Source organism: Lissotriton helveticus, chromosome 4_1, assembly GCF_964261635.1.
Source record: "Lissotriton helveticus chromosome 4_1, aLisHel1.1, whole genome shotgun sequence".
NCBI classification, from domain to species: domain Eukaryota; kingdom Metazoa; phylum Chordata; class Amphibia; order Caudata; family Salamandridae; genus Lissotriton; species Lissotriton helveticus.
Genome location: NC_136063.1, coordinates 169,233,331 through 169,255,941, shown reverse-complemented (window position 1 = coordinate 169,255,941; position 22,611 = coordinate 169,233,331). Strand labels below are relative to the sequence as shown.

The following is a 22,611-nucleotide window of genomic DNA, read 5'->3' as shown; positions in this document are numbered from 1 at the left end:
TAACTTCGGTGGGTCACAGACTTGTTATATTAAATATAGGAACTATAATATAGGCCCCGGTAACTTAATTACCCCTCACCTATTTTTTTCCCTACATTACACTTGTAACGGTTTACAGGGACTGCCTTTTACCTAGATACGACACTGCATTCCGAAAGCGAGTTTTCCCTAGTTCGAAATCTCATATATTATGCATGATAATTCTCGGAAGCACAGCAGGACTACCATCTCCTGTATAATATCTATGTATAAAGTTCATGCCCAACGTCATCCTTAGGCCTACACTGTAATACGGCGAGGTAGGACCCCTGGGTAGACCTATGGGTATATATACATCATGTCTTGCTAAAATAGGAGGAGGAGACCGAGACTTCCCAGCCGCCACACTGACTAGAGACGCTGAGGTTCCTGCATGCAGACACTCAAGCTCGCAGTGGTCTACCATCCCTTGGGGGGTGTCCAACTCGAGACCAAGGTGGGGTCCCATAGTCTCTCACTTCAGGTAAGGGGGTTGACTAAATCCTAGTGGGATTCTTGGCATACCACTCATACACATAGTATAGTGTTTCTTTGTGCATTGTTCTTTTACCACTCTAATTCTTCTTTCCCTCCTTTTCCTTCATCTCTTCTGTTTTCAGTTAAACCACCTATTCCTATACTTATTTTTGCACATTTTAATTATTGCTTACCCCCCCTCCCCTTGTCTGCTCTACCCTTTCAACAGCAACCCGTATACTGTTAACAGGATCTAACATTTCCTTGCACTTATGACTCTGATTGTTCTTTTGAATCTTGTGATCTCTATAACCATTACACATTACATCAAGCGTAATAAAGTGCTCTTTTAGTTCAACTCCAAACACGCCAACATAACCCTTCTCCAGGAGACGCACCTTACAAAGAAAGAAGCAGAGAAGCTTCGTCGGGATTGGGTGGGCAAAGAGATGCACAGTTGTTCCCCTCGGAGAGCGGCAGATGACTTACCAACCCCACAGAAATGTGGTGTATCCATCCCGATTCAGAGAATGTTATCTCAGGTAGTGTTTAAGACTTGGGTCGATCCTGAGGTTTGCTATGTGTTCGCCAAACTAAAGATTAATGCTAAAGTTTTATGCATAGGTGCAGTGTATGCACCCACAGGCTCAAGGAGTGCCTTTCCACTTCAACTCACAAGAGTATTGAGGGATACAGTTATCGTCAACATCCTGGTAGGCAGAGATTGGAATATGGCCCAGGATGCGGTCTAAGAGTGCACCTGTCGCAGACAGAGCCCTCCTAGAAGATCTAGTGGCTGATCATGGCCTCTGCAACGTATGGCGTCTTTTGCATCGGACGGACCGGGAATACACATGTGTGTCCCCAGTCCATGGTACACAATCAAAGTTGTATTTTTTTCCTGGTGACTCACCATTTACTTCCTGTTCTCTTTGAGACCTCAATATTAGAGGTTACACTTTCAGACCACTCACCTATTAATCTAGAGGCTCATCTGGGTCTGCCGTGGCCAATTCGAAGGCACTGGCTTCTCAACTTATCCTGATACAACCACCTGGTAGGCAAGGCACAGTTTACAGCCCACGTGCATACTAACAGGGAGAATACGGATGGTTCGGTTGTCTCTGCCCTTACATTGTAGGCGGTGGCAAAGGCGACCATCAGGGGATAGTTGATGAGGGAAGCAGCCCTGTCCAGCAAACAGACGGAGGAGAAGCGGATGTAGCCCACCTCACATGTGCTTATACAGACCACCCTTCTATTATTAGCAGGCGCAGTCTTGAGAAGGCTTGCATGGACTTCAATACCCTATCAACTATAAAGCCGAGTATGCGCTACAGAAGCTGAAATACCAACACTATAAACAGGGAGGGAAGGTGGGGCCTCTTTTGAAAGTGCAGCTTAAGCAGAGGGAGGCAGAAATGGCCATTCCTGCTATCATTACAGACTCAGGGGCTCTTGTCACCAAGCAGCAGGAAATCACAGATGCATTTGCATCTTATTACACGATTCTCTACTCCCCGGAAATTGCTCTAGAAACAGATCAGATAAACACCTTCCTGGCACCATAAGACCCTTATGGGCAAGTAGCTGCGCTTTACAAACCCTGATTGATTGGAAGGTATTCGCTTACCTTGCCTCTCAGGACCGCAGACAGCTGCTTCAGGGCAAAATAATCAAGGAGGAGATAGAGCAGGCCATCTTAGATTTACCCTATAGCAAAGCACAGGGTGCGAATGGTTTCCTGGCAGTTCTATAAATGGTGTTGAATCAAAAAGAGGGAGAAGGAAGTGGTCGTGATCCATTCATCTTCCTTGGTACGTAGTACAAAAAATCAAAAGGGGGAACGGATCACTTGTCCTGGGTCACCAGGATTTCTTCATTCTTTCGTTTCACGGTACCGATAAAAAACCCTCAATCATGGGCCAGGGCTCGGATGGTGGTATATCTTGGTTCTAAGCCTTGAAAGGTACGTGGCAGCATCATCATTGGGTTAGTGGTTATGCTTCCTCCACCCGGAGGTAAACCACTGGTTGAACCAGTAGTGATCAGTGATCAATAATGGTGAACTACAAGTGAGTGAAAAAATGTTAAAAAGCATGAGTGGCCAGATAAAGAAGAAAATGTATTGTGTCTGGATTCAGGCTGTATTAAAATCATAGGCGTGCACTGAAAGAGGAGTTAGGGGTCTTCCTGCACTGATATTAGTCCATAAAAAAGGTCGACATGTTTCAGCCTGTGGTCGCCCAGGAGGGGTCAGTTAGGCTTTCATCAGGACCAAAAACTAGTGAAAAATATAAAAAAATATAAAAATTACCTTTAGATCAGGGTTTCTATTAGGGGATCGAGAGGGAGAGACAGCACAAGCCCCTCTGGGACCACCCAACGAAGTCAGAAATTACTGACTTAAAGGCACTTTCAGACCAACCCAAAGACAGGTTAATATACCTGGTCTAATAGAAACCCTAATATAAAGGTCATTTTTATATTTTTATATTGTCCAACATCTGATTTCGGTTGTACCCAAACCAGGAAAAGATCCTCTCCTTTGTGGAAGTTATCACCCTATACCCCTGCTCAATAGGGATGTCAAGATATTGGCAAGCATTCTAGTAACCCACCTTAAGCGAGTCCTTCCCTCTCTTATTCACAATTCGCAAGTTGGGTTTATCCCAGGCCGCTTATCACGCAATCATCTCTGCACGCTAGCTTATACGGTCTGGCTAGCAGCGGACCTTCTGGATGACTACTTGGCACTGTTGTTGGATGCAGAAAAGGATAAAATGGGATTATTGTTTAGCCATGTTTCGGAATTTTGGCCTTGGTGAGGACCCCCGTCGGCGCAGGTCAATTGTGGGGCTTTCTCTCTAACCTCTTCCCAGTCTGTAGTGGTACCGGCCAAGGTTACCCACTCTCCTCCCTGCTATTTCTCCTTGCAATGGAACCTTTAGCAGTGTCCATGTGACAATCAGACCGGATAATAGATAATATAACGCCCAGAGGTCCCTCAACATTATATCTATATTTAAATTACACTTTTGCTGCTTTGTTGGCCTTACCCTCCTCCATCCTTGTGATTTTGAAGGCTATCGATACCTTTGCTGCAGTATGCGGCTACAAATTAAACTGGCGAAAGAGTGAGGCCTTGCTGCTGTCGCAGATCACCACCTGCGCCGCCATAGTCAATTACCCATTTCGATGGAAGAGCTCATGCCTTAGATATCTGAGCATTGCAGTAAATAGGGACCTAGTACACATGGTGGAGGATAATCTGAACCTATTAATAGAGCAAATGAGACTAGACTTCGCAAAGTGGTCCCACCTAAATCCCTCTCTGGGGACGGACTCAAGCGGTGAAAATGGTTACCCTTCCCTGAATCACCTACTTGTTAGGTATGCCCCAATTGATAGACCTATCGATCCTCTGTCGGATAGAGAAGAGCATTAAGGCCTTCATCTGGGGCTCAGCAAGACCTCGTCTGGCAGTCCTGAAGCTTACTGCCAACATATCAGCAGGGCCATTAGGCCTGCCCTCTGCAGAATATTACTGTTTAGCCCTACAAATGGCTTTAGGCACTGCCAGGTCCAAGACCCTCGGTGATGGGTTATGATCGAACGCAGACTCCAGGAGGCATTGTTGGGATTACAGGCCTTCTATGTTCCTGGCCCTACTGCTGCCGACTCCTCCAATCCCATGCTGAAAGTTATGTATGCTGCCTAGATGCGACCCCACAAGCTTTTTTTGGAGGACACACATCTTCACGACAAAGTTTCCATCTGGTATAATGCAAACATTCTCATCGAATGGACCATACGTGACTGGGGCCCTTGGTAAAGAGCTGGAATTCTGACTCTTACACACATGATCTTTGATGGTGAACGCAAGTCTTTTGAGATGCTACAAGAAAAAATTGGCTTGGCGTATACCCAAGAATGGCGATCTATACAACTACAAAAGAAGCATAAAGACTCTGCCCACAATTTCTTTATCTAGTGCGGTACGTCACTGATGTGTACAAAAACAGCCTAGATGAGGTACCCTTCACATAGAAACCATGCAAGCATTCGAATTGGGGATATCATGTTTTTGTAAATATTTTATTTAGCATTATAAAAAAAGACATCAAACAAGATTAATTCAACAAAAGTTGCACACATCAAAGGCTGCACACTCTATATACAACTATGTCATTGTCTGCTGAGCAAATTGGGTTCCCAACCATGGAGCATTCCCGGTTCCCCTGTGCTCTCTTACCTCAACACTTGCTATCACTTTAAGGATGTGATATCTGGATTATATAACCTCCTGATTTGTGCATTTTTTTTCAGCCACAATTGGCTATCATCAAAATGACCTAGCTGACTCATCTGCAGGTGAAATATGACTAGGAAGAGTAGACCGAACTTTTGAAGGCCCTAGAACGAGGAGGCCACGAGGCACTGAGTAAATTTAGTCTTTTTAAGATCTTTCTGGGCTGGCACTGGACCCTGCTGTGGCCCCAGGCTGCAGGGTTGCTCCCCTATCCTGCTTGTTGCCGATATGATCATGCGTCCTGTGATATTGTACATATTTTGCTGGACTGTCCCACCATACACATCTTCTGGGCGTTAGAGTTCATGATCCAGGAATCTTTCGATTTGCCCTCGCCACTTTCAGACCCCCTAATACTTCCCCATGACTTATAGGACATTCCCGAATTGATCCGCCATGCTTGTCAATTGCTCGTTTCTGCCCTTACAGCTGACAAAATCTGTATTTTGTGACATTAGCACTCACCATAATTGCCGTCACACGAGGAATGGCTTTCAGAGATGTAAAAGCCCACCTCATATGGAAAGATCATTGACAATTTAATGGACAAAGCAGAAACTTTTTTTCTTATATGGTCCCTCTTTTTGCAAGATGCTCCCCTCTTCTCTCATAGTTCGCTTACACTTGTGCTTCTTCCTCCTTACAATCATTGTACTCATTACCCCACTTACCCTCCGTTTCTTCCCACCTTTGTAGGTTACGCCTTTCTTCCTTTCTTTTTCTCTGTCCTTTTTCCCAGCCTCTTTACTTTCTTCATTCTATAGCTTATTCTCTCAACCCTCTCTTCCCGTTTCTATATCTTTTAAATATTATAAATAATTATTGTTTGCCATTGGTGCATGTATTCAAATCAATGTTTATATCTTTATATGGGTATAAGCTGGACCTGCATGCCACTGGATTTGCCGTTATTTCTGAATTCTTAAATTTACAAATAAAATAATAGTTACAAAAGAAAAGTCTAGTGGGTGGGAGAAAACCGCATCATATTTATAAGAACATGCTCATACAAGCATTTTGGCATGCTGCAGAGCACCCACCAGACCAAGAGAAGGAGAGGGACGTGTCTCTGACAAGTAACCATGCACTGAAAACTCCCAGGCACTATGCAATGAACAACTTCACAGAAAACTCTGTCCCTACTATAGCGTTAGTCCTCTAACAGTAATCTAACACAAAACCTATTGATGTCAGGTGAAAGTGGATGCAGGTACGCCAAACAAAGTAAACAATGTAACACACTGTGCTCTAACCATGCTGAGTGGCAAAGAACTGCTTCCTCACCTGTTTGATCAAATAGCAAGACAAATCAAAGCTCACTGGAAAATAGAAATGCGATATTAAGATATCATATGAATAAGCGGGCCATGTTTTCCAATCACCTTAAATGCAGAAAAACCCAAGAAGTGTACCTGAAAAGATGTAGGTCTCAAAACCCAACATATGACTCCACCACTGCTCTCAACCAAGCCATTAATATGACGCTAATAAGGGTGATGTAAACATGAAACTCATGCAACCAAGAAAGACTAAACTGTCACCTAACCAGTGTGGAGGACACGCAGCACACCTTCCTCTCAGGCCATTGGAGGGAGTCCCCATGCCTGCAGCATGCCCACAGCTCAAGAAAGCTAGACCTTAACTCCCTGAAAACGGGCCCTGCACCAAGAGAACAGTGTGCCTCCCCCATCTACAGTGTGGCAGGGAGATGATGCATTCTACAGATATCATATTAGTGGGGAAGGACAATTCTTTCCACCTGAGGACACAAGAGGGAAAAGAATGCAATGAAGAAGTAGTGGTGGGTCTTTTCGACAGAAATAACAGTGACAACAAGTTCTGTTCTGCTTGACCTGATCTCATAATTATTATTGAATCCATAAAATCAAACAGTCCGAGAGCACTCCATCCAAGAACCGCCTGCAAGAATGGTGTGTCACTTAGTACTCCTCGATTGTTTGATATTATGGATTCAATATTTACTATTATTATATGCAATACACTGCGGCATGGACAGTTGGCCTTAGGAATAGACGCAGCAGATGGACTGACACTACTTTGAATTAGCTCTGAAAAAGTCGAAGGCATATGTGCCATAGCGAAAACACGTGTTGGCTCAATGTGGGTATGGAACTAAGTGCGTTTTTGATTACAAGAAGATTGCAATAAAGAACCTTGGTATACTATGGACTTTACTATAGAACTTAATGCAAATTAGGATGCTCAGGGGGTCTTATGTTCACTGATGTAATCTTTGTGGTTACTGTAAAATTGTTTGGTGGCCTATTTTCCTCCTTTGAACACCATTTTGTACTGATATTTTTTGTATATTACTTTTGGTACACAGAGGGCTGGAGCTATAGTGCCTAGCCACCTGTTGAATATGGATGTATCTCTGTGTGAATGGTCACACTATGTTAATGACCATAGTCCTCACGACTATGTCCTAGAAATTCTACTATTACCAATTAGTAAGGATTACTTGAAACACAATGATGCTGACATTGAGCACATCTGGGGAACAGCTAGATTTAGACAATCACTGTGGGCTCATCTACATTTGCAGGACTAGGTATCCCACAGATTAGGAGTTATTATCATCGTAAACATCTCTCCGAGGTGGCCAGGTTTCTTCCACAAATTGCCCAGAATCCCAAAGGAGCTAATCTTGAACACCAGGATAGTATCTACATTACCGGTATATCTTTGAAATGTTCCTCCCAATTGAATGCTAGCCACATAAGGCAAAGTCACAAATTACTCAAAACTGATCCTCATGTATATGCTATGGCACCTGTTAAAAAAAGGCTGTTCTTTTGACTGGTGGTTATCCCCAAACATGCCAAAACAACAATTGATGGACGGAATGTTGCACAATGGCAAAACATTCACCCCCAGTCACAGATCTGGGTTTAATCCATCATTATTTTGCTCACCACACCACCCCAGTTCAGACATGGCCATATGCAAATCAGTCTTGACCCTGTGCCTCATGGGAACAGTCCAGCCCGAACTGCCAAGCCATGTTTTTCCTGAACCGGAATCAAGTACCCCAGGACCAGTTTCTGGCTATCAGCCTTTATCAGCCAGGATATCTTGAATCCAGTCCCATGAGGCACAGGGTCAAGGCTGATTTGCATATGGCCATGTCTGAACTGGGGTGGCTTGGTGAGCAAAATAACGATGGATTAAACCCAGATCTGTGACTGGGGGTGAATGTTTTGCCATTGTGCAACATTCCGTCCATCATCTTGTGTGTTTTGATATTCACCCTATGTGAGAAGGTTATGCCCAGACGTGGGTACCGTGCTTACTATGCCACTGGAGTCCAGCTATCCTGGCTGAAGACGGCTGATAGCCAGAAATTGGTCCTAGGATGCTTGATTCCGGTCCAGGGAAGACAAGGCTTGGCAGTTCGGGCTGGACTGTTCTCATGAGGCACAGGGTCAAGGCTGATTTGCATATGGCCATGTCTGAACTGGGGAGGCTTAGTGAGCAAAATAATGATAGATTAAACCCAGATCTTTGACTGGGGGTGAATGTTTTGCCATTGTGCAACATTCCGTCCATCATCTTGTGTGTTTTGCTATCCCCAAACATGGCCTGACTAGAGCATGAAAATTATTTGATGACTGATCAATTTTTCCTCAAAAGCTTTCAAAAACTGTGGGACTGCAGTCTACATCAATGGCATTACAGGCAGTTTCACAGCTGTCTCCAGAGGCACTGAAGACCCTTACCCATTGAGATATGGTATCCCCAGTGCGTCAATTCATTAGTATATGATGTCAAGCAAAGAAACTGGTATTGAGAAAATAATGTCAACATCCAAGAGAACTGGTCTGACATGATGTTTTCACATGATTGAGTCTTCAGAGAAGTCAGGGTGAAATTTACAATTCTCAAAAATCAGCATTTCTGGAACGGATCTGTGAAATTTACAAATCTCAAAATTCTGCATTTCTGGTACGGATCTTTAAGGAGATTGCACAAAGTAGGGCGACTCAGAATGATGCATACGAACAATGCAGGTACATGAATGTGACTTAATACACACTCTATGGTACTGTCAGAGTTTGCCCCCCTACTGGCAGGCTCATTGGTGAGAATTGTGCAAGGTAGGTAGTAATTCCATACCACCAACACGTTTTGCCCTATAATAGGACGTCAAAGATATCACTGGATGGACAAATCATTCCTAAGGGTGGCTGCGACTTCACTTGCAGAAGCCAAAGAATGAATACTACATCATTGTCGGCCGACAATCTCATCCACAGAAGATTGGTCTACAGGCTACATTCTAAGTACAGTAGAACAGTGTTGCAGTGCTCCCAAAGCATTATATAATTAAAACAATTTAGAAATTGGTCCAATGGCAACAATATAACTCTTTTTTATATAAAATTGTATGTGTCCTATACGTTCCGACTCGAGTACCTGGCAAACTCACTGGTGGTGATAATTACTAGGACATTTATGTCCAATCGGGGAGGGATTTACATAACGAACTACGTGCACAATAAGGCCAAAAGGGCATATGCTAATGTAAGGGCTACAAATACCATTATAAAGACAAAATCTGTATCTGTGCGAGGCAGACGTACCTCAGTCTTCCGATGTTATAAGGAGGTATTGCTTCTGTTTGTATGCCATCTCTCCTTTCATCCCTTCTCCTTTTCCCCTTCTTTAGAGTATTTGTTCCCCCCTCCATCCCCACTTTTTGGATTACTGGCTGAAGTTATTATGCCTAATATAACATTTTATGAAGTTTAAGCCGTTTATGTATCATATCTCTGGTCTGTAATGACTGACTGAAATATTTATAAAGCGCTCGAATGCCGCGGCGTCTTGGCGCTATAGTGACAGAAAGAGCGGTGAGAGCAGGTCTTAATGCAGAGAGAAAAGCCAAGCTTTCAATGCCTTTCTAAAGCATATTTTAAATTTTTGTAAGCGCAGTGCAGGGGGCAGAGAATTCCATAGTCTGGAAGCTTGGTAGGAAAAGGATTTACTGCCCCATCGCGCTCTTCTTATTCTTGGCTGACATATTAAATCATGTTGGCTGATCTCAAAGTACGCGATGGCACATATCGGGAAAGGTGTTTGGTAAAGTCGTCTGGTCCCTTACCATACAAGGACTTGTGGACCAGACAAAGGGCCTTAAACTGTATTCTGCACCTAATTGGGAGCCAATGCAGTTCCTGGATGACTTTTGACGTTGAGTGACGATAAGGTAGATTCAGCAGAACCCTGGCTGCGGCATTTTGAATCACCTGCGTTTTGTTCAGCTGTTTTTCTCCTATGCCCAAGTAGAGTGAGTTGCAATAATCCACTCGGGACATTACCAGGGCACCCATCACAGTTTTTTTTTCACGTTGGCGGGATGTATGGTAGAACTTTTCTAAGAACCTTGATGGTATAGAAGCAAGTAATAAACAGTGAAAGACAATGTCAGTATGTTACTAGGTGATGTACTCTCCATTTCTTCCAATATAGGAACTGCTGCAAAAAAACAGAAAAACAAAGGCCAAAAGGATTGGTAGGCACATGAGCTTGACCCAGAAGGAGTCCAGAACGACCAAAAAATGTGAGAGCAAGTATACTAGAAGATGAGAAAGAAACAAAGTACCAGGAGAAAAAGCCCTGTGATGAAAGAAGCATGAGGCCAAGACTACCGCCTCTACCGACTTTGGCATAATAGAATGAGAATAAAAATGTTAGGTGGGTGGCGGAGGATAAAAACCCTGGACTGCTACATCAGAACAGCATTAAAATGGTATGCTACCAACATTCTTCTATGATTTATCACCTAAAGTCGAAAATCCCACAACTCAGAAAGAGAAAGCACAGCACATTTCAGTGACCTGGTGAATACAATTAGAACCCTCCTATTCTTCCCCAGATTACTTAATCATCCTATGCACCAGTAGCAACATCAATAAATATAAAGTGTTTGTTTTTTTAAGTACATGGACGTCTCAAAAATAAGCAGAATACGGAATCTGCAATGGTCTCTCATTTACCTTGGCCTGAAGCGTCTGCATGGATTTCTCGTAGGTTTTGGGAAGAGCTCTTTGATGATTGCAGAGAAGAGCAACAGCCCGGTTGGCACGGTTGTAGGATAGGATTTTTGCTGCAACGTTGTCATCCTCTGTGGATCAAAAACAAAAAAAAAATTGTCTATGGTAACCAGTGCAGAGCATTCCATCACCAATTTAACAGTACTTTTAATTTGTGAAAACACGAAATTCAGAATATTAGTTATGATGGGCTCCTTCATATTCAGCCTGAAGAAAGATCTAACAATCTACACACTCACTGAGATACCAAAAGGTATAGCAAACCACAGTCTGTGGCCCCTGTATGGAGACAGCAGATCAATACTTGTGGACCTTCATTGGATCCCCTTCCATAGTCCGCAGTCTCTGTACCGAGGCCACAAACTATGGCCAACATTTGATGTATGTCAAGTCCACACCCTTGCAAAATAGACCACAAACTCAAAACAAGCATTTGCAATGCAATAGGTCTCGCATTGGCAAGAGTTTGAGCGATTGTCATTGTAAATGACAATGCCTTTTATTTATCTGTTGGTTTTTAAAACATAAATAAAAGGCATTGTTATTTACAATGCCAATAGCTTAAACTTTCGCTAATGCGAGACCTATTGCATTGCAAATGCTTGTTTAATCTCTATCATTTGCAGTACGTAAGAGCAGGTCGGTGATATTTTGACGCCTGCAGAGCAGTTGCACTCAAGACCAGAGGATCTGGGTGGGCCGGACTCACCTGGCATCACGGAAGGTGCCAGAGGGCTGGCTTCACGGGTTGCACTGAGGCTGATTTCTCTCTCTCCGGTCTTTGGACCCACCATGGGTGGAATACAGTTTGCTTCAGCCTAATGCTAGTAAACACCACCACACTGAGAATGGGAGCAATTTATCAGTTTTTGAAGTAAATTGAACAGAACATTTTAAATAGCGGTATTGACTAACAGAATTATCTTTGAGATATCCACAATTATGTTTTAACCAGGTATCGTATTTGAACTGCTTTCCTTTCCTTTAGAAGATAATATTTTTTTATCATGAACACAACTCTCTGCCAGTGATTTTCTGCTACTCAGGGCCACTTTTTGAAAGCTTGTGGTCTACCTACGCAAAGTTCACCCACATCACCAGCTTCATTGGCTTTCTATCAGGTTTGCATACTGTGTCAGAGCACAAACTATCTGGATCTGGACAACACTTCTTCAGTTCTTTATTGTGGTTATTTGCTGCCTCTGGAGCCCACTCCAGGAATGTGTCTTATCTTGACCACTTTCTGAAAGTAGCAAAACAGTCACCATGCAAGGCCAGCAAATCTATGTCCAACATGATCAACCAGAACAGCTCCTAAGGAGACCAACCCCTAGAGCCCATCACCCATGGCCTCCGCACCTGCAGCTCGCACAGACTCCTTACCGTCTCCTCTTACTGGCTCCCTGTTTCTCCCACAAGTATCAGATGGTGTAAAATACTATACTAGGTAAGGAATCAATACTTAAATATCCTCATGACATTGTAGGACTCTGTTCTACACAGCCTGTTCACCGAACTATAGAGTTACTCCGTAGCGGTTGCTGCATCATTAAAAGAACACCACCAGATGCTGATGGCAGAGGCACAGGTATGAGACTGTAAGGAAGGATGTGAAGAGCACCTCTCTGGAATCTGTAGATCTCCACTATCTGCATGACTGCCAAAATGAGGGCATTTGAAGTCTAAAACTGCAGTGCATGCTGGGGTTTATTCTCACGTAATATGTTATAACAAGTTCCCATAATTAAATAAATGAAAGTATCACGTGCATAGTGCTGTGGCTCAATTCTGTTATTCTGTTTTAAATAGACCCACTATACTCTGCAGCCTGTAGTGTTACACTACATCAGAGACAGTAACCAAGAACTTGCTCAAATTGTCCATTGTGTGCTATGCATAACTGAGGAAAACCTGGGCATCAGAATGTGTTCCCGTTGTAAATGAAAACTGAGATAATACAGCAGGCATGGGTTCTCTCTTTAGGACAAGGCATGTAAGCTCATTCATTTCTTTACATTCCATTCCTCCAGTGCTAGGCTAGGGTTGAGAGGTGGAAGGGAATAGAAAGTATAACGTTAAACTGGCCGACTGGATGGAATTTCTCCAAGTCAATAGCCGTGGCACAGAGAAGCAGAGATGACATTTTTCAGTGTACAAGTAGGGCAAGATTTTTTTCAAGGACTCATTCACAGCCTAAATGTTTGCAAAAACGGTTTCTTTAGTTACATGTCCAGACACAACACATGTTGGAGTCCTGTTGAGTGGTTGGTATTTATCACTTAGAATAAGTAACGCTCCCTTTAGTAATTATCTCACTCCAGGGTAATTTCCCCACTCCGAAATAATTGCCCTCACTACAAAAATCTGGAAAAAACAAAACATGTCCAATTCAGTATGGGAAATCCAGATTCTGGCTACTGTGCCTCATTAATTGTTGTATTTATCACACATGGTAAATACCGCATCCTTGCCAATTGTGATAACCTAGTGCAGTAAATACCGCCCTGTTCTACAGAAATTTCAATCCTGGCAACAGTAACTGCACTGTACAACATGAAGAATAATGGAACTTAACTTTTTATTTACGTCATTTCTGAGCATTGATATAAAGTGCAAAGAATTAGACTGCGTTACTTCATGCTGATTTATACCACACAATAAACTTAACAAGTTGACATTTTCTCCCATCAGCAAGGGCGTTTGAGGCAAGCATGTCCCGCGCAGTTAGGGAACATGAAAAGTTTCGCATGTTTTTCAGTACTCACAAACCTCTACGCAATCTAAAATACTTGAAACTGTTGACGACTTATTTACTTCCTGAGTAAAATGGGATTAAAACACATTTAAAAAAAGAGAACAGTGATGGACTAAGAGATTTCATCACGGGCAACAACATATGTTGTGCATGGGGAATTAAAAATAACTAAATGGGAAATTGCATTAACGTTAATACCCTTTCACATGCATGGCTGTGCACCATAGACGGTACTACATGCAGAACAGCAACTGCATACTATAATTGGAAATTTACAAAACTATGCCAGGAGTACTCTTGGAAACGATGATGGATTTTACAGGAGTATTCTTGGAAACATTTTAAAATCCCAATACATAGTGCATCTGTACACACACGGTGCAAAACTGCGGGTGCAGATTCACAAATTGTTTGTGAAACAGGACCTGTACCGCGCACGGACAGAGCAGGAGCTATCCAGACAACCTGGCATTTAAAAGGAGATGCAGGGGGAGGAGCTACGCTAGGAACCAAGATGGCCGCGAAAGCTCCCGGCTCCGCTGACCTCCGCCAGTTGCTTATAAATCCTGCTATCTTTCCTGAATTCGCACCGGACCCCGTGTGGCTGAAGTGTCGCTGAGCCTAAAGCTGCAATCCCGAGCTTTTTATCATCTCGAATGGTGAAGCTACGCCGTGTTTTCATTCTCGGCCTAACCCAGCGCGGAAGCCGGGGCCTTGATTTCCGACTCCTCCGGGTTGGAGTTGAACAACATCGGCCGCGGGATCTGGGCGGCGTCCGGTCTCTCGAAGTGGAGAATATCATGACTGGTTTGGATGGTGGTACTGTGGTCAGGTTGATACCAAGGGTACGGCGGCCAGAAGCACCGGTAGCTGTGGACGAGGGTCTGTCGCCCGAAGACCCTGCTGTTCCCCAGGGTCAACGGATTTGGATCCTCGCTGGCGGCGATGGTGTTGAGACTACAAGTTTAATGGGTACACACCGTTACCGTCAACCCCGCCTGTGCCTGTCACCCCGGAGTAGTCAACCTCCGGGGTTAAAGATCTGATTTGGCGCTTTGCGAGAGGAGATGGAACGGGCGGAATATACGCCATCGCTGCAGACCGTAATGGCCGCCATTGGGGCGCTTCACTCGCAAGTCACCGCCATCATCCATAAAATGATCGCGACAGCTGAAAATATGTGCTTGAGACCGGACCATGACCCTTTGCCAGATTTGAAACACGCTGTGTTACCCGCGAATCAGATCTCGCCTGAGACAGAAAGCCCCGTACGGAAACCAGATCTGGTGTTTTTTGTCAGCTCCCGACCAACAGCCTACGAACTTGGAACTACCAAACACTCATCATTCTCAATGGCGCTACCGCCCAAGATGGACATAGCCGATCGTATATTCCTGGACAACGTTCTCAGTGTCTATCAGACTGATTTATTATTCTTCCCCTCCCAGTTGGCTCCGATACGTTCTAGCGACTCACTGTTGATGGACGGATATCTCCGTTTGGTTTGGGGACTTCGAGTACTAAAACTGTGGTGTCGATTCTACTGTATTGGTTTTGACTCTCTTGAACGTTTTGATTCTCCTCTCAAGATGGCGGTTCGAGCGGAGAGAGTTTGCACGAAAGATCGCAGGGGCCAGGAATGAGTTCTATTGTCTGGGTTTAATATAAAGACTTCATTTGAAACGGGACTTGCAGCTTATAATGAGGCGGGAGTCGGGCGGTTTTTGTAAACTTCCCCGGTTTGTTTGGCTTGTAATCGCTGCTTACACAATGTTTTGATTATACTTAGGGGTGGTTTGCTTCTGGCGGGGAATACGGGAGACCGGGAGCCTGTATGATACCTCCTCCTCCACTCTTTCCTACTTTTAGGTCTTAGTGTTTGGGCGACAGGCACGCTGCTAGTGGGGTCAGGCCGTAGCCATTGCAGGGGTGCAGGGTGGGGGGATTTGGGGGGGGTTTGTTTTGTCTTTGCTTTAGTTCTATGGCATTTTTCTTTCCTTTCCCCTTTATATGAGAGGTGTTTGCCTATCCTGATTCGATCCTTTCCACATTTCTGGGTGTCTACTCTAGTCTTAATTATCCTGAGTTGTGTGTGGATGGGCCTTGAAGGTTTCAGCTTAACGGAGTTGTTGATTGTACTGTTTTCTTCTTTCACGTACCTATTAATGCTGACATTTCATACCCCGTGCTTGATTTTATCATATTGGTTCATACGCCTGCTCACCAAAACCTTTTTTGTTAAACTGGTAAGTCTAGCTCTAGTTTAACTTTTAGTGATACTCCTCCATTGTGGAGATCTTCTCTTCTTTTTTTCTTTATCATCATGTACTATCATGTATTGGGCCCTTTTATTAATTATATGAGACATAATACTATTTCTACTGTTTCCTTAATTGCACGGTGTATCCTTAGGTGAATATTCTTATTTGTCTTCTTTGGTTGTATGCAATGATTAGCACTTTATCTTACTGCTATATTTTTATGTTCAATTGAATGTAGAAATATCCCTGAGATGTGTGACAATTTTATGATGTTTCCCCTGTGATTACACTTGAGAGTATACTGAACACCTAGTATACAGTATTTATCTAAAAATGAACTGATTATGGTTTATTATATGATCATCTAATCAAGTGTATATGTCACTTGTTTCTAGCCCTGACGAAGTCCTTAGGCTTATTAGCCGGACGAAACACGTGTTGGCAACGAATTGTACACTAAGAAAATGATTGGAAGAACTGTGCGTTGTGACTGCATATGAACTAAAGAAGAAAATATATTTTTCTGAAACTACTTTATTGGAAAATCAGTATTTTTTGATTGGACTCTGTTGACTTTTTTATCTAGATTTGCTCTGGTTGAGAACTGTTGAAGATTATATATAACAGTCATACTTTGTTTGCCCGTTTGATTACAACTTTTTGACAAGGGTCGTACCTCCACCTTTGAGCATTAACTAGATGACCTAATAAGTTGGATTATATAAGTGAACACTATTCATTGCGCATAAGATTCCCTCTTGTCAGTTCTTGTTTTAAATCACCATTGAAAAGTACCCTATTGTATGATGCCCGTTATGTGTATTATTTTCTCTTGTTTTTCTCTATTAATAAAAAGAAATATTAAAAAAAATAAAAGGAGATGCCGTCCAGTCGGTTAACACAGAAAGCAAGCATACGATAGTCACTTCAACGTTAAGGCTAGTACAACAATGCATTACACTGGGTTTCGTTGGTGTACGAGCATGTGATACAAGCCTGCCAGTCAGGTGACTTTATTAAGACACCTTGTTTTTATACAGGAAGCCTGAGAGTTTCACTCACCTGTGGTAAATCCGCAGTGCCCAAAGGGCTGCCAGTACCCGTTGGGGACACAAATATGTCCAGTCCCATAAAGTGCGGCTTCACCATGGCCCCGGCGTCTATAGTCTGCGAGCCTTTCTGTATAAAATCTCACCTAGTCTACATAAGACTGGCCACTTTGGTGTGCCTTGGCATCTGATTTTATGGGAATCGTTCATAGTGAGCTCAACTTTTTTTCTGCACCCAGTCAACAGTCTTTTTAGCAAGACTGGGAATTCAGCAAACCCAGCAACGAGGGCAGGCATTCTTCTTCATTTTGCGGACTATCTAGAGGTCCTACCCATGTCCTTCCACCATAGCAAAAAGTAGGGAGCAGGAAACTTGAATAGCTTAAGGCAAGAGTTGGTCTGTGCTAAACGAATAGCTTGGGCACCTGCCATTGAGGCTGGTAGGTGAAAGGTCAAAGCAAATCACTGTATGAGGAATTTTATTTCACAAAATCCCCTGGAAAAAAAGCTAAATGCCAGAAGGGTCACATGCAAGCTCTTTGGCAAAAGTTGTGTGTGTGTGTGGAATGTATTTGTATTTCGATTTATATAGCGCACGAATCACCCAGGGGTCTCAAGGCGCTTGCTTAGGGAACCCGTCCTGGTATTCCCCTGTGAGATACCCCGGCAGGGTATTCACAAGGTGAAAGCCAGGCATCCCGCCGCGAGGGGCCGTAGTGGAGATTAAGCAAGCTATTGCCCAGAGTCGCAGAGTGTGACCCCGTGAGTCGAGTAGGCACCGGAGCGAGAATTGTCGAGTCCGTGGAATTTTTTGAGCCCGAGACCCGCCGAGGCGGGGAATCGAACCCTGGTCCACGGCTGATCTCAGCTTCCGGGTCTGCCGCCTCTAACCACTGAGCCACGCTTCTCCACTTATTCCACTCTTTAGGGTCTTCGTTAATGCCATGACCCCTTTGGTCAAAGCATGGAAGATTATACAAGGATCCTCAAGGAGCAGAACACCACAAACACACACCAGGACGTCAGGAAACACAAGAATGTTCCATAAGAGATGCTGCAAGAAGCAGAAACCCCACCTGATTATCTTTCCTGTAGAGTACAAAATCAACATGTGGACAGATAGCCCTGAAGGAGAAACACTCTTGGTATTCCTGCTGCGTGCTTCCAAAGCACTTTCACCCTTCTTAAACGCTTCCACACTGAATTACATTTTTTATTGTTTTAATGTGCTTACACTTGACTGGAAATACTGGGAAACTTGATAAAACTGGGAACTACTGGGAAACTTTTAAAATATGGAATCACTTGCCACATTTGATTTAGGCTCACTGGATTTTATCCTGCCTTGTTCTCCCAGCTCCTCTAGCTGTCGTGGGTTCTCCAATTGTGAGAGGTAGCAGGGTAGCATCTTGCAGACTATTTCGGCTGAGCCCTGGCAGCTGCCATCTTGGACAACTTACGTCATTCTCACGTTTTGCTTGCGTTATTCAAGTGCAGCCTGCCGCCGACATGCTGCTAGCGCCCCCCCGAGTGCTAAGGGCAAGCCCGTCTGCGAGCAGCCAGGACCTAGACCAGTGGTTCCCAAACTTTTTTGACCTGTGGCTCCCCTGACCTAATCGGCAGTTGGCCGTGGCTCCCAGCCATTTTCTTACCTGTGGGTGATGTGTACCTCCTGTTATCTTCCTTAAAGTATTTGTGACGCAATGAAGGTATTATAATGGTTGGAATGCTTGAATTATTAATCTCATCCACTGGCAATCACTTTGGCTGCATCCCAATCCATCGTTTTTTCCCCCAACAGAGTGCCTGGTCCCAAACCCTTATTTATGCCAGCTGCTGCTTTCAGTACCTTCTGAGAAAATTGAACATTGAGTTTGGCCTGTCGTAATCAGTAGCCCCAGCCTTATTTTTACACTAAAAAGGTCTGTCCTTCCATCTGTGTGCCCATCTATATCCAAACATATTCAACCATTTGCACACCTATCCACCATATATCCTTCCGTCCATCATTTCACTCATCCATCCCTCCATCCACCCTTTCACTCATCCATCCATTATTCATCTACCCACCCTTTCACCCTATACATCTGTACAATCATCCATCCATCCACTCTTCCACCCAGCCATCCATTCACTTACTCATCCATCCACCCATTCACTTACTCATCCATTCACCCAGTCATTTAACCTTCCACCCATTCACCCTTTCAGTCATTCATCCTCCCTTTCTCTCTCCATCCCCTTTCACTTATCCATCCCTCTACCCACCCATTTACTCATCAATTCATGAATCCATCCATTGATCCTATTACTCATCCATTCTTTCACTCACCCAGCCATCCGTTCTCTCATCCATCCACCCTTTCACTTCACTCATCTATCCATCCTTTTGTCCATCTACCCCCTTTCACTAACACATCAATCCTTACATCCACCCTTTCACTAATCCATCCATTCACCATTTCACTTATCAATTCATCCATCCACTTGCCCATCATCTACCCTTTCATTCATCCACCCATCCATCCTTTCACACACCCATCCACCAAATCACTCGCCCATCAGCTGCCCTTTCACTCATCCATCCATCCTTTCACACACCCATCCACACTTTTACCCATCCATCTACCCATCCACCCATACATCCATCTATTTACCTTTTCTCTCATCCATACTTCCATTCATTCACTTATCCATCCACTCTTTCTTTCATTATCTATCCATTCCCCCCTTTCATTCATGCATTCATCCTTTCAGTAATCCATCCAGCCATTCAGACATTCCTTCACTTATTTACTCTCCCACCTTTTCACATTATGAGCGGAGCTTTTGTCTGCAGAGTTGCAGGCAGAAGAGGCCCATCAAGAATGAACTACAGCAAGGGGTGGGGTGGTGGAGAGTTCACTATGCCCCTGCACATAGGCAGACTGAAAACGTAGAAGTCATGCATGATACACAGTGCTAGGATGTGAGGTTACTGTAACATGGTGTTATTTCCAGGGCTTTAAGCGGTGTAAAAAAACTGGGGGGGTCTCTTCAAAGGGGGTGTTTGATGTAATTAAGAGCGCAGTTTAAAACACCTAGGCTAAAAATCTGCGCTTAGCATAGTGTTCCGCGCCTCACTGGTATTATGTTGTTTCTGTCATTGCATCCAGATATATAATACAGCAAGTATCATTACACCTCAACAAGCCAGGACTATTGGCTTTGTCAATGGTTGCTAGTTCCTTAAAAAAAAAAAAGGAGCAACCATGGCTTTGTTGAATACAATATTGAAAATACTTCAGTTCTAAAATGACAGGACAGTGAGTGAACGATAACCCGTTCTTTTTAACTTGTTTTACAGTCTTCTTTGAATGAAGTGTTTTCTAACGTTGCAGCGTGGGAGTTTTACTTTTTATCGTACAGAATGCCCTTCTGTACCCTGAGGCAGGAGGAGGCCACCACATGGTGTCACACCCCCAGACTGCCCCATTGTCATTCTGTATGTGGCAATCAGCGGCATACTGAATGACAATGGGCGGGAGGGGCTGCTCTTGTGCTCCTGGATGAGTGCGAGGCGGCTCCATCAGGGGGGTGAGGCCTCTCACAGGGAGCAGAGCTGCTCCCTGTGATGGCCAAAATTACAGATAAAAGGCGTAGGGACGGTTGGCCATCCTAGTGTGCGCGGCGCCCCTGGCACCTCATTACGGCGCACCGGGGTGCCGCGGCGCACAGTTTGGTAACCACAGACCAGACTCTTGCCCCTTCCGTGGCTCCCAGAAAGGTCTTCTCCCCAACCCAGCTAAAAGCCCTATGCCCAGCCTGCCTGGAGGCATGTCAGTCATCAATTCATCCCTAAGCCTACAGTGACGGCTGTAAACACGGCCACTTTTCCTGCACCCTAAGGGCCCCTCCAGAACCATAGAGTGCAGGAAGCCTATGAATAGGGGCTGCTTAACCAACCGCGGCTTTCTCTTTAACAGTTTAAAGTGTCACTCCTTACCCAGTCATCAACATATCTACAACTTCCTTTTTTTTTTTATTTCTGAAATTCTTTATTGTATATAGAAAAATATAATTTTACATACACGGAAGAGGCTTATACATGAGTGGAAAGAAGAAAAGAGAGAAAAGAAGAGAGAGGGGGGGGGGGGGGGCATTCCATACTCTTGAGATCATTCGCCAGTTCGTAGTCTCATAGTCCCAAAGTCTCATAGTCCGGTAGTCCATATTGCGCCCATTGGTGTTCCTTGGCGTTTGTGACCAGGCGGCTTGCTCCCCGCGCCACCCCGGGGGACAGTGGAGAGAAGTCTAGGTTATAGGTTGTAGGTTGAGTAGGAGATGTGCTCGGTGCTCTGTTGGCGCTAGCCTATTTCGGCCCGTGACCCCAGGTGTTCATGGCGGCTTGTGTGATGACAGGTAGTGATCTAAGGATCCCCACATGGTCGACTGTTTGTGCGTCTTCGGTGTATGTTTTGCTGTTATGTTGTCCGCCCCCCTCAGGAACGTGACCCAGTTGAGCCACGCCTGTGGAGCCGCCTTTGATGTGTCCTTCCAGTTAGTTAGGACTACTTTGACTGCGGCTGTCAGCATGAGATCTATGAGGTCCCGGTCCTCCGTCTTAGTGATTGCCTGGGACGTGAACCCTAGGGCTAGGCCTGTGAGGTCTGTTTGTATGTCTGTGCCTGTGATCTCGTGGATAAGTGTTCTGATCTTCCCCCAGAAGTCCATGATTTTTGGGCATTTTAGTAAAAGGTGTTCTAAGTCTCCCCTTTCTTTATCACAGTTCCAGCACACGTCGCTGTCTCTAATGCCTACGGTGGCTAATCGGGCTGGTGTCCAGTATGCCTTGTGTATCAGCCAGAATTTTGTCTGGTTTAGCGTGGCCGTTACTTTTTTCCGACTGGTGGACCTCCATAGCTCTGCTCTAGCTTCCTCACTGAGTGCTTGACCTGCTGCCTCCCCCCAGAAGTTCATGACCTTGTCATTGAGTTTGGTGTGCTTGGGGCTTAGGATCTTGTAGAGGTGTGCAACCTGGTGTCCTAGCGTGTTCAGGCTGTTAGCCAGCTGTATTATCGAGGGTGTCTGGGTATTGAGGTTTGCCTTCCTTATTGCGACCTTTATCTTCAGGAAGTTGTATAGTTCTACGCTCTCTAAGTTGTACTCTCCTTTCAGGGTGTCGAACGTTACGTCGGCGCCCTTTTTCTTAAGGTCACTGGCTGTGGATATCCCTTGACTGTACCAGTCATGCATGTCTAGGACCTTACCCCTGTATTTTAGGGATGGGTTATGCCAGATTGATTCAAAAGGTCCTCTTTTGATGCTCGTATTTAGCAGTTTGTCAATCTTAAGCAGAGCTCGTTTTGTGTTTCTGAGTATCGGGTTGTCTTTTATTGCCGGGTGTTTGGTGGCCGTAAGGAGGGTGATGGGTTTCATACCGTTTAGCAACCCCTGTTCTAATGTTAACCATGCCGGGGTGTAGTCCTGTCTTGGGTCTAGCCAGTGCAGTCCCTGTCTAGCTAGACACGCCTCGTGGAATCGCTTGAAGTTTGTTATGTTTAGCCCCCCCTGTTCTTTTGATAATCTGAGTTTTTGCATGCTTATTCTGGCCCTCTTCCCTCTCCATAGGAAATCGTTCAGTATCTTGTCTATCTTTTTGTGGAAGTCCTCTGTGTTGGTG

General features: G+C 44.4%; 1 protein-coding gene across 3 annotated transcripts in view; it reads right to left on the bottom strand.

Annotated features, from left to right (window-relative positions):
- The window catches only part of TOP1MT (DNA topoisomerase I mitochondrial), a 1,348,974-nt gene that overhangs the window by 286,401 nt on the left and 1,039,962 nt on the right, over window positions 1–22,611 (bottom strand). For all 3 annotated transcript variants that reach the window (XM_078686649.1, XM_078686647.1, XM_078686648.1), the window contains one exon: window positions 10,828–10,955. In XM_078686649.1, coding sequence (XP_078542775.1) covers window positions 10,828–10,955 — 128 coding nt within the window. The remainder of the gene's footprint in view (window positions 1–10,827; window positions 10,956–22,611) is intronic.